This window comes from Atta colombica, unplaced genomic scaffold, assembly GCF_001594045.1.
Source record: "Atta colombica isolate Treedump-2 unplaced genomic scaffold, Acol1.0 scaffold231, whole genome shotgun sequence".
Lineage (NCBI taxonomy): Eukaryota > Metazoa > Arthropoda > Insecta > Hymenoptera > Formicidae > Atta > Atta colombica.
In genome coordinates this window covers 256,421-268,303 of record NW_017259329.1, presented here as the reverse complement: position 1 = coordinate 268,303, position 11,883 = coordinate 256,421, and the positions used below count along the sequence as shown (strand labels likewise).

The following is an 11,883-nucleotide window of genomic DNA, read 5'->3' as shown; positions in this document are numbered from 1 at the left end:
AATTTTAATTTTGAAATACAATTTTAATGTATAATAATAAATAATAATAGTTAATAGAGAAAAGTATGTGCTTTTGAAATATATTTTTCTTTCTTCTTTTTTAAGTTGTTTCCATTCTTATTTGCAATTAGTAATACTAAAAATCACAATTTTTTATTTTTGAATTCTGTCATTGCTGTAACAAATGAACGATAAGTATGAAGAATTATAAAAAAAGAAAAAACGATGTAAACTTCTCAATATTTTGAAAAGTGTTTTAATTTGTATAAAAAATTTGAGAATTTTCTAAAAAATTATAAAATTTTTTAAATTAAATAAAATACAGAGATTCTAAAAAATTATAAAATTTACATAAGTATGAAAAAAATATAATTTTGAAAAAAATATAAAAATTCTAAGAAAAATTTTCACTAGAAAATAACTTTTTAGTCTCATTGTCTTGTTTCCGATAAATAGAAGACATTAGATACATGCTTTTTGAGTATATCAATAATTGTAGCAAAAATTAAGCGGGTACATATATAATACACAAGGTAGGAATGATAACACTTAGTAATATTTCCAAGTTGCAGTATTATAGATTATACGTAATCTCACCAACTGTACAATAATTTGTTTCTTGCACACAAGTAGAAGATACGCTCGAAAAGTTGAAATGATGATACGATTTGATGTAACAATCGTTGACAGCAGATGTCTGAGTAAGTCGAGGAAAAAACTAATTTTACAGAGCACTTATAGCAACTTGTGTTCGTATCCGTGGGACAATATAAGTGATCGTACGACTTACTCGAGCATGCACTTATCACAAATCAAATTCATTTCGGCACGAATAAGAATCGACTCTTATTACAATCGTATAATCAACACTTACGCTTTTTTGGCGATGCAATTAACAGCGTGTGCTCGTTGTGCTCTTGATTCATGCTGAAAATCGCTTTTTGTTATTTAATGCATACAGATCGTCGAAGCTGCTGAGCTACTGATGCTTTTTCAGATGAAATGAGGAGTCTGTGCCTTATTTTCATTTCGTGCGAGTTCATCGGGGCCGTACATTATCAACACTCCGATAAAATATATAGATACTGTTTATTTTATGTACACTGCGCGCCACATATTAGACCGCTATCATTTATGCCTTTTTGTGACAAATTTTAAGCCTGTTGATTGACTATAAAATAGAAAAATTTAAAGCCCTTTCTGTCCTGCACACATTTGTCGTATGACAAAAACACACAAATGAAGTAAGCATACCCACAGAAAAGATTTCTATATTCAACGCTATTACTTTTCGATTTAGAATAAAATAAGATCGATATAAAGTCAATTGTATTTATTCCTCAGAAAAGAATATTTTCTTCTTAAATAAAAAAAATCTAGAATAAAGTATTCTTGATGTTATTTCATTGATTTTCTTAACAGAAAAATTTATGTTACATTTTTTAGCAACGAAAAACTGGGCTCAGTCGGAACTCGAACTCAGGATCTCTCGGTTCGCGTGTCTCTCATTTAGCACGCTAAACTACAAGAGCTTTGCTGCCATGATGCTATAGCATCACGTACATAACATTGGATAGACTTATTCTACACGTAAGAATATATAAATCTAAATTTATACGTGTTATACTCGTTTCAAGACAAGATGTTGATCTTATTTTATTCAAAGGGTAAAATAAAAATTATTGATTTAATCTTAATAAAGTTATAATTTTTTTACTACATCTAATATATATTTATTTTTTCTAAAAGCATGTTAAACAAGAGATCGGTCTAAGAGAACACTTTCAGAAAAAATTTCTAATATCGAAAAAAAAAATATTCTTAACATATTTAATTTTAGCTCAATTATATAAAATATGGAAAAAAAAATATTCTTAACATATTTAATTTTAGCTCAATTATATTTTATATAATTGAGCTAAAATTAAATATGTTAAGAATATTTTTTTTTTCGATATTAGAAATTTTTTCTGAAAGTGTTCTCTTAGACCGATCTCTTGTTTAACATGCTTTTAGAAAAAATAAATATATATTAGATGTAGTAAAAAAAAATCCATTATTTTTGCATGAAATTGAATGGAAAAATAATGGATTTCTTTTTACTACACTTAATATATGGAGATACGGAATTGTCTCCGGAATCTCGGCGCTAAGACATGGCGCGTTATAGATACAAGAGAAAGGAGAAAAGAGATTATAATAGAAAAAACATACATCACAATTAAATGAAAGTGAATGAAAATTTTCTAATTTAAATTTGCTTTCAAAGCACGTTCAATTACGCTTTTATTGATTCTATCAATAAATTAATAAATAAGATAATACAACAATCATCAATCAGAAATTTCCGGGCGATTGAGAGCAATGATAGCGCAGAAGTTGATGCGTTTGATCTTCATAATAGTATATTTTAATTCTTACATAACATATCGATCGAATATGTTATGTAAGAATTGAAATATTATTGTGAAGATCAAACACACCAATTTCTGCGCTATTATTACTCTCAATCGCTTGGAAATTTCTAATTGATTGATTCTGTTAATGTTTTTTAAGAGCAACTTTAGTGAAAATTTTTCTTATATAATTCCTTATATAATTTTTCAAAATTTCAATATATATTAGGTATAGTAAAAAGAAATCCATTATTTTTACATGAAATTGAATGGAAAAATAATGGATTTCTTTTTACTACACCTAATATTTCAGAATTTTTCCAATTTTTATATAATTTTATAACTTTTTAAAAATTTCTCAGATATTTTATTGGAATACACTTTTCAGTAATGAGAGAAAGCCTATATCTTTTCCAGAAATTATGCATGTTTCATTCTGAAATATTGGTTTTTCATTATTTATAAAAAATTTGAAGAAATTTAAGATATTTTCTTAGAAATCTTCATTTTAAAAATGTGATAAATTCTTAAAATATACATATTTTTATTTTTAAGAATTTTTCACATTTTAAACTTATGAAGATTTTTAAGACAATACCTTAAACTTCTTCAGATTTTAATGAGAATTTTTTTCAGAGAGGACACATAGAAAGAAATTTATGTATGTTGTAATGTTTAATATACATACGGACATTCATTCAATTATACCTAACTTATTCCGAATTATTTTCTTATATTTTGTAACTATAATATATATATATATATATTATACATTGTAAACAGGATTTGACTTATGTTTTCGGCATTATGGGACATCCTGTGATTGATTTGGCTTTAACTATGCAATCCATTGGTATGCAGTATGTAGGTTTTAGAAATGAGCAAGCGGCCTGCTATGCCGCACAAGCTTACGGATATTTAACGAGTAAGTAGAAATTTTTCATATAGATCATATATATCAATGTTAATATATTCATTTGTAAATATGCATATATTAACATTGATGAAAGATAAGGATACCTTCTAAAAACATTTATTTTGCAAAAAGCTTTACAAAAACAATAACAGTTGTATAAATACTTGATTAAATAAGCGTCATTGTTTCATAAATAAAGTAAGTGAAGTGATATAGAAAATAAAATAACAAAATGAACAAAAAAATTATAATATGAAATTAGGCCAATCAAAATAAATTTAATTAAATAAAAGAAATCTTATATTAATTAAATAAAAGAAATCTTATATTAATTAAATAAAAGAAATCTTATATTCTGCAAACTGCACAACGAAATCTTTTTTGAAGTGCAATTATGAATAGAAATATGAGTAGCAGTATCACATGTTAAATGGATAAGCAATTTAATAATATTGATGTTAATAAGCATTTCATAAGAATATCAATTTGATGTTAATAAGAATCTTAAAAACTACGAATAATTTATTGCGAAAAGTATTATCTCAATCGGAATTTAAATTTCATGTAGCCGTCCTGCCATTCCAATTCGACTTTCTCTTACTTACTGAAAAAAATGAGTTTATATAAAATATAGAATTAATATAAAATATAGAATTTTCATCCAGGAAAACCTGCGGTGGTATTATGTGTCTCTGGTCCAGGGTTGTTGCATGTTATTGGTGGTATGGCAAATGCGCAAGTAAATTGTTGGTAAGCATTGATCTGTGATTCCAATACTATTATCTTAATAATTTATCGATGTCATATTAAATGAAGTAGGTTATTAGTAATAATCGTAAGAGTAAAATATCACGAAATATGAAATATCAAAGCATTCGTATATATATATATATAATACACGAGAATACGTAAGGAATATTTGATTCTCGGAACGGAAATGGATTAATTTTATTTTCCGTATCTTACGGAACGATCAACACGTGTGGCGATTCTCGATGTAATTTTGTTTATTGCGTGGAAATCATTGTGGAAATTGTTCACCCAACTGCCGTCTGACTTATAATAGTTGTGATTATAATCTCATTGCAGAAATCACGGCGATGCATCGAAGCATTATGTCATTCTGGTCTATGGATTTTTCTTTATGAAAACATCGGGCATGCATTTTTTGTTACCTATAAAAATTATGAAATCGTTGATTTGACCTTGCTTTGTAAAATTTATAACTTAAATTTTCTAGTATGCCACACAGAGAAAAATGGTTGAGTAATTTTTATTTTAGCAGACTAGTAAAAATATTCTGATTATTTTTGCAGAAATTATGACAAACTATTTGATTGAAAGTAAAAATATTGGAGATGTAAGATAAAAAATACATTTTGCGCCTGTTCTTATATAGCCTGCCAATTCCATAAAATTTGTTAGAATTCTATCGCCTAATACTTTACATTTTTCTCCATGTAGGATATAATTATAATGAATATTCAAAATCATTCTAATTCAGTACCTATATATTTCGGCAGGCCTGTGCTTGTACTAGGAGGATCTTGCCCGGAGGATCACGAGGGTATTGGTGGATTTCAGGAATGGCCACAGGTCGAGGCAAGTAGACCATACTGTAAATACGCGGCAAGGCCACCGTCAGTTGCGCTTATTCCGTTGCATGTTGAAAAGGCTGTACGACTCGCCACTTATGGTAGACCAGGTAAGGAGTGCCAGATTTCTTCTGCAGTTTTCGGATTAACTCAGGGCATTAGCATTTAATAGATGCTAGATATTGGCCGAAAAAGACGGTGACAGCTTCATGATAGTTTGCAAAAAATTTAACGTTACGTATATTTAAAAAATTTAGATTAATCATTTATAATATTTTTTTAATCTAACATCTTAAAACTTTAAAAAGTCATTTGTGCAAATTATTATTATAAAATAAAATTTGTATATCCTTCAGCATTGCAAAGGAGACTTGGTTCTTTTCTTTAGCTTCATATATTTATCCATCCATACTGTCTATTTTTAAATTTAAATTCTAACGTACTAGTTTCAAATATTACTTGTTATTCCTTATCTCTATTCTCTATCTTATCTCTTTCAATTTATTTCTATTTATCTCTTTTCTCTTTTTATCTCAGATTTTTCTTCCTCTACATTCTTAACTCTCTTCCCTCTATTTCTATCAACTTCTAATTTTTATTTATATCTAGGAGAAAGCCCCCTATTATGAAATAGGCGTTTAATATGAGTGGCGTTTCTTCTAAACTAATAGACACTATCTATTGGTTCCACCATAAATGTATTGCACTTGGATTGAAAACTATTTAGTAGAAAATTCATTATTAGATCATGCCTATAGTCATTGTAAAAAAAAAGATTTTAGAATTTGGATGTCTTCAAGTTGAGATGAGCATTGTTTATTATTTAATAAATAAATATTTGGCAATAAATTCTTCATGTAGAATAAGAGCGTATTAATAAAAAAATACGGGATGTGTTGAATTGCTTAATTATAGAAGTTAAATAATCGTAAAACTGTAAGACGTGGAAATCGTAATATGAAATATCCAGAGTATTTCTAATATGAAATAACTTATGTTCCCATAGTGATGTCATGAAAATCGTTGCTAAAGTATAAATGTTATTGTACAATAATAAAAAAGATAACCAGAATGAACGTTGAGTGCCTATTTCTGCGATGCTTGATTTCAACTATCTGAAAACGAATTTTGGGTATAATGTATCATTTTTCGCGCATCCTGGCTATGTTTGTTTGCATTTAAGAAACATTAAATAAAGTTTTTTAGTTACAACACTGATATACTTTGCGTTTTACTATCGATTTCTCGGGGCATCTCATATTAGAAGCACAATTTTTTGGCTTTGCGATTTCCTCACTTTTTATATTTTTTTAATTAAAAAAAAAATGGAATTTAAATTAAATTTTATATAATATTATCTTAAAGCTTATTAAATTCCCTTCAAAATGGCCTATTATTTTTTTAAATTCTGCTCACAAACTTTTAGCATTTACTCAAAATGCACTCGGTATCTCATAATAGGATCTTTCCTCTATATTTCACGACTAAATTCCAATTTGTTATTCTTCGCATAATCTTCAATTTTCATCCATTCTTCTTTCTCACTTCTCCTTACTACTGCTCTTTCTATCTCCTTATTCTCTTAATTCTCTGACTTCTTTCTATATTTATCGCACATCCAAACACGACCCCGATTGTCCTAACATCTCCATATCATGGCTTCTTTACATTCTTCTATTATTTTCTTATTAGACTTTCTTTTAATTTTTCTTATTTATATTTTTAAACTCTCTTCCTCCTACTATATATATATATCTTCTTATATGTTCTTGTTTCTTCATCTATTTCCTTTATGATAATATCCTTTCCTACCTTTTCTTCTCCTTCTCCTTTTCTGATTTTTTTCTTTCTTTGTATATTTTACAAATTCTATATACCTGCTTTTTCTTATTTTTTGTTTTACCCTATATTCTTTTTTTCCATTTTTTTTTCTTCTCTTTAATCATTTCCTCGGTATTGTTTAAACCTACTTCGCCAATTTCCTGTGCTATTTTTTCCTTCCGTTCTTTCGTTTTTCCAGATATGTTTTCCAGATATGTTTTTTCCGTTTTAAATTCTCCATAAATTCTTTATTCTTTCTCTTCTTCATGAAAAATTAGCAAATGGCTATACTGGCGGCGCGGCACTTATGAGAAACAAAATGACATAATTTGGAAAATAAACAGGAAATATAGTGCGAAATGAACAGATTCGTAACAGTTACTAGATGCTAGCTGTTTCTAATGTCGTTTTTAATCAAAGTTCTCAGTCGCGCAACTAAATTGTGACATAATAAAAGATTGCACTTAATCCTTTGACTGCAATGCTGAATCTATTCTAAATATTCGTCTTAACACAGCTCTGCAACTACTTAGGTAGATTTAGAAACTATGTGACTCCTGAATAAGTGCTATTGCTGTTTACATTCCAGTCATTCCCCCCCCCCCCCCCTCTCTCTCTCTCTCTCTCTCTCTTGAGGATTAGCGAAATCTTTTCTGTGAAATCTTTTAAGTCGAAAAAAAAGGTCAGATATTGGTTGCATTCCACTGTTTTAAGTCTCTTCAAATCGATCGCTCCCTAAAGAAGCCACGCCCTGAAAGACTTTGTCTAATATATTTTTATTTAACGATTCTATTTTTGGTTCCACGATCGAGTAATGTGATATCATTTGCGTAGAGCCATGAATGCTCGGGGCTTGGCTTCATTAAAGACCGTTTAATCAGAGACTGGCCATAAGGATTTCGTCAAATTTCTTCGAATAAGAAAGGAATATAGGCCATCTCCACTAATACCGATGTGTTATGCATGATATATACACCGCTATTGGAAGAATAAGATAGCTTATACTCTTTTCTCGCTCGAAGAAATTTGAGGAAATCTTTATGGCCAGTCTCTGATTAAAGGGTAAAGTTTCTAGGCTACATACTCCTCCAGCTCTCTCAGGAAGCCCGGAAAAGCATTGTTTGCGATGCAACTTCCTCTGCCCTATGCAACCGTTGGCATAGATGATAGCTTACACTTTGGCTTGGGACGCGACGAATTTCTCTTTGTTTGTTACACTCAATTACACCCTTGAGACGAATTATATCTGAATGTAGTCGTAATCCTTTCTATCACATTAAAATGGAAATATCTATTCAGGGAAGAATTCTCTAAAAAATTAGATATATTTTTTAATCTTACATTTTTGAATCGCATTATACATTGTCTACAGGTGCTGCTTATCTCGATTTACCCGCTACATTATTGACCCAAAACGTGGACGAAAGTAAGATTGCTAAAGTTTTATGCTGCCCCCCGCCACCGCTATTGTATCCTGATGCAAAATTAATCGAACAGGCAGTAAATTTATTGATAAAAGCGAAGAAACCTTTGGTGATAGTCGGCAAGGGTAAACGCATGGATTTACAGAACATTTTTATTATACCAATCATTTTTTTCTCTTCCTTTTTCCATTATGCTTTTTGTATACACAGGAGCCGCTTACAATCGAGCTGAAGATCTGGTGAGAGAGCTTATCTATTCGACAGATTTACCCTTTTTACCAACTCCGATGGGAAAGGGCGTTGTACCGGATGAGGATGAACGTTGCGTCTCCAGCGCGCGAACGTATGCCTTGCTACATTCCGATGTCATTTTGTTGCTAGGTGCGCGATTAAATTGGATGTTGCATTTTGGACGGCCACCCAGATTTCAAAATAATGTCAAAGTTATACAGGTAAATCGATGATTCTTTATATGATTTCTTAAGAATGCGACGAAGCGATGTATCAAAATTTTTAAAAGATCTTGCAGTGACGAGATTTCCATGCAATCTCTTGGATATACTTCCGAAAATGCCCGCATTTTCATGAATTTTGGCAGAAATATTCTAAATGATGTCAAATGAATGCTCTTAAATGAATTTTCACTGACAAAGAATCGCAATTTGTTTCTTGGAGAGTATACAACTTTGAATGTTTCTTTACAACGAATTTTTTAACTGTTAATAACTGTTAATAACTGTTAATAATGTAAAGTTAATTCTTTTGATATATTGTTTAATTTAAATTTTTGTATTATTTGCTGAAAAAGAATCTGTATATTCTGAAACGTTCATTCATTTCTATATATATTCTTCGGATAATAAATGGTGAAATATTCTTAATAATCTTTGTTCTGCTTGATTGCAGACCGTTTCTTTATATTATTGCTTTGCAAAAAACGAGCATTTAGAATATATACAACAAAATTTAATGCTAAAAATGTTTGAATAAAATTATATACTTTATTTAAATATATTTGGCATTAAATTTCTTTAAAATAAGTTATTACATATGTGAAAAGTCATGCGCCCCTAAACAGGGGGGGGGGGGAGATGGGCGAAAGTCGCTTCGCGTGGAAAATCGTGCGCTCCGTAGGCACGGAGGCAACATTTACGAAACTCCATTCCAGCGATACATAACTTTGTGTAAACATTTTTTGGTATTAAACCTTCGTGTCAGTCCATCCAGAAAATCCATTTAAGAGCATCATTTAGATGTCAAAAAAAGAGTATAGTTTTCCAATCCTTTTTGGCTCATCACTCCCTTTCTAAATTTTTTTTGTTCAGCGCTCTCTTTGCGAATACACTGGTAAATCAGGTAACTATTTCTAAAATAAAGCAATAAAAAGAAAATTATACAGAAACAAATAAAAAATATTACTCACACAGCAGTGCTCCACGCTCTATTAATAAATCTATACAGATGCATTTACTTCGATCATTCCGCACAAGAAAACATTAGCCGAAAAAAATTGCACATAACAAAAAAAAACTTTACATATCATACAACTTAAACCCATATGTATGGAAGGTTAATATTGACATATTTGATTCTTATAAAAATACATAATTGTAATATTTGTATAATCAAGTGAATGTTTAAGTGTTTATTTAGAAAATATTTAGGGAATTAAATTTCTCTGGCGTGTTCTTTTTTTTTTGCCCATTTGCTCCTCAATGCTTCCCTATTGCCCTTAGCACCCCTCTAGATCTCCTCAACGCCCACCGAATGATAACACCCACGTTAAGAATCTATGATTTAGAGTATTTCAAAATTCAACCGGGTGTTTGACGTTTTCGGAATCATTCACCCAGAATCATTCCTTAAAATCTTTTAGAATACTTAAGAAAATCATCTCATATACAGGATATTCTATTTTAATTTCTCCAGGCAAATATCTCGAAAAATATGGAACATATAGAAAGATGTTTTAGGCAAAAGTTGCATGGTTTAGAGGGGCCACATTTTGATCATGTTACTTTTCTTCTAGATGGAGGCGTCAAAAAGATATGAAGGTCATCTCTACTTTTTAAAATAGAATTGTGTGATTTTTTTTTACACAATATGATTCTTTTAATTATTCCGCATATAAAAGTATTAAGGTAGTGATATAAAAAAACAAATAGTTTACGAAACATCTGTTTTACATCTTATTCCAGCACATATTGACATAAAATAATTCGTAAACTATTAATTTTTTTATAATCGTACCTTAATATTAATATGAATAGAATAATAAGATGAATCAGTGTAAAGAATCGGTATAAAGAAAACACATTATTATTGTTTTAAAAAAATATATGAACAAAATGGATAATTTTTTAAATAATCAACTGTTATATATGTTTTCTTTCCACCAATTGATTCATCTCATTATTCTATTCATAAAAGTATTAAGATACGATTATAAAAAATGAATAGTTTATGAATTATTCAATATTTTATGTCAATATATGCCAAAATAAAGTATAAAATATCTTATAAACTATTGGTTTTATCACTATCTTAATACTTTTATATGCAGAATAATTAAAGAAATCATATTGTTTAAAAAAAATTATATAATTCCATTTAAAAAAGTGACCTTCATCTTTTTGATGCCTCTACCTAGAAAAAAATGATCAAAATAATCCCCCTCTAAATGCATTTGTCATCTAAAATATTTTCGTCTGAAATATTTTTCTATATCTTCCATATTTTTCGAGATATTTGTCTGGGAAATTAAAACACACACACACACACACACACACACGCGCGCGCGCGCGCGCGCGCGCGCACGCACACAGAAGGAAGACAAATCTATAGTATAACCGAACCGGAAGATGATTCCTTGTATAAAAATAAATCGAAAATATAGAATAAATTTTAAGTCGTTTTCACAACAATACAATACTTAATGCGACTTTCAAACTTAATTTTCTCAAAAACTAAGAAGCCTCAGAAAAAGTTTATTCTACAGTTTCCATTTTTTTTGTATAAAAAATTATCCTTCGTCCTGTTGTATTATGGATCCTTACTCTGTAATAAATGTATATTTTTTACAAAATTGAATGAGTGTTAAAAATAGTTTTTAATATTAATTTAAGAATAAAATCTTTTACTAGGATAAAATTCTATACTATAATATTATATAATATGAAGATATCGGAAAAGATAATTTCGCATCGATGTACAACTGCTGCTATTATTCCATAGATCGATTTGTGTGCTGAAGAATTGCACAATTCTGTACGATCTGTCGTCGCTATTCAATCAGATATTGCACCTGCAACAGAGTATCTGTCAAATGCATTGAGAAATCGAAAATGGCGCATTGACCAAAATCATCCGTGGTGGAAGGAGCTCATGGTGAAAGCCGAACAGAATAAACAATCAGTTCATGTGAGCCCTTAATTATTAATTGAATAAAAATTCTTTCTTTGTAGGATCAATTTGCACACTTTCTTTTATTAACTTTCATTTATAGCGGATGTCGATGGACACTAGTGTGCCACTGAATTATTATACCGTATTTAAGCATATTCAAGATGTTATACCAAAAGGTGAATATATCTTCTTGAATATATTATTTAGGTACATATGTTTATTAAAATATTGTAGAAATATTTTTTTATTGTAGAAAAAATATCGTAAGTATGTATTTTATTTTATATTAGCAATTAGAAAAAAAAATCAATAATAAAAATTTCTTT

The 11,883-nt window shown here is 29.4% G+C and overlaps 2 protein-coding genes across 3 annotated transcripts in view; one reads left to right on the top strand and one right to left on the bottom strand.

The window, feature by feature from the left end:
* LOC108688383 (sialin) overlaps nucleotides 1-926 on the bottom strand; it is a 29,612-nt gene extending 28,686 nt beyond the window's left edge. The window contains exon 1 of the mRNA XM_018194626.1: nucleotides 875-926. Coding sequence (XP_018050115.1) covers nucleotides 875-926 — 52 coding nt within the window. The remainder of the gene's footprint in view (nucleotides 1-874) is intronic.
* Nucleotides 1-11,883, top strand: part of LOC108688382 (2-hydroxyacyl-CoA lyase 1) — a 17,757-nt gene that overhangs the window by 2,097 nt on the left and 3,777 nt on the right. Inside the window, exons 2-8 of one of the 2 annotated variants that reach the window (XM_018194624.1) lie at nucleotides 3,258-3,321; nucleotides 3,978-4,062; nucleotides 4,836-5,017; nucleotides 8,101-8,277; nucleotides 8,363-8,604; nucleotides 11,387-11,572; nucleotides 11,658-11,733. In XM_018194624.1, coding sequence (XP_018050113.1) covers nucleotides 3,258-3,321; nucleotides 3,978-4,062; nucleotides 4,836-5,017; nucleotides 8,101-8,277; nucleotides 8,363-8,604; nucleotides 11,387-11,572; nucleotides 11,658-11,733 — 1,012 coding nt within the window. Of the gene's footprint in view, nucleotides 1-3,179; nucleotides 3,322-3,977; nucleotides 4,063-4,835; nucleotides 5,018-8,100; nucleotides 8,278-8,362; nucleotides 8,605-11,386; nucleotides 11,573-11,657; nucleotides 11,734-11,883 lie in introns of both variants that reach the window. The other variant, XM_018194623.1, reaches the window with a different exon arrangement.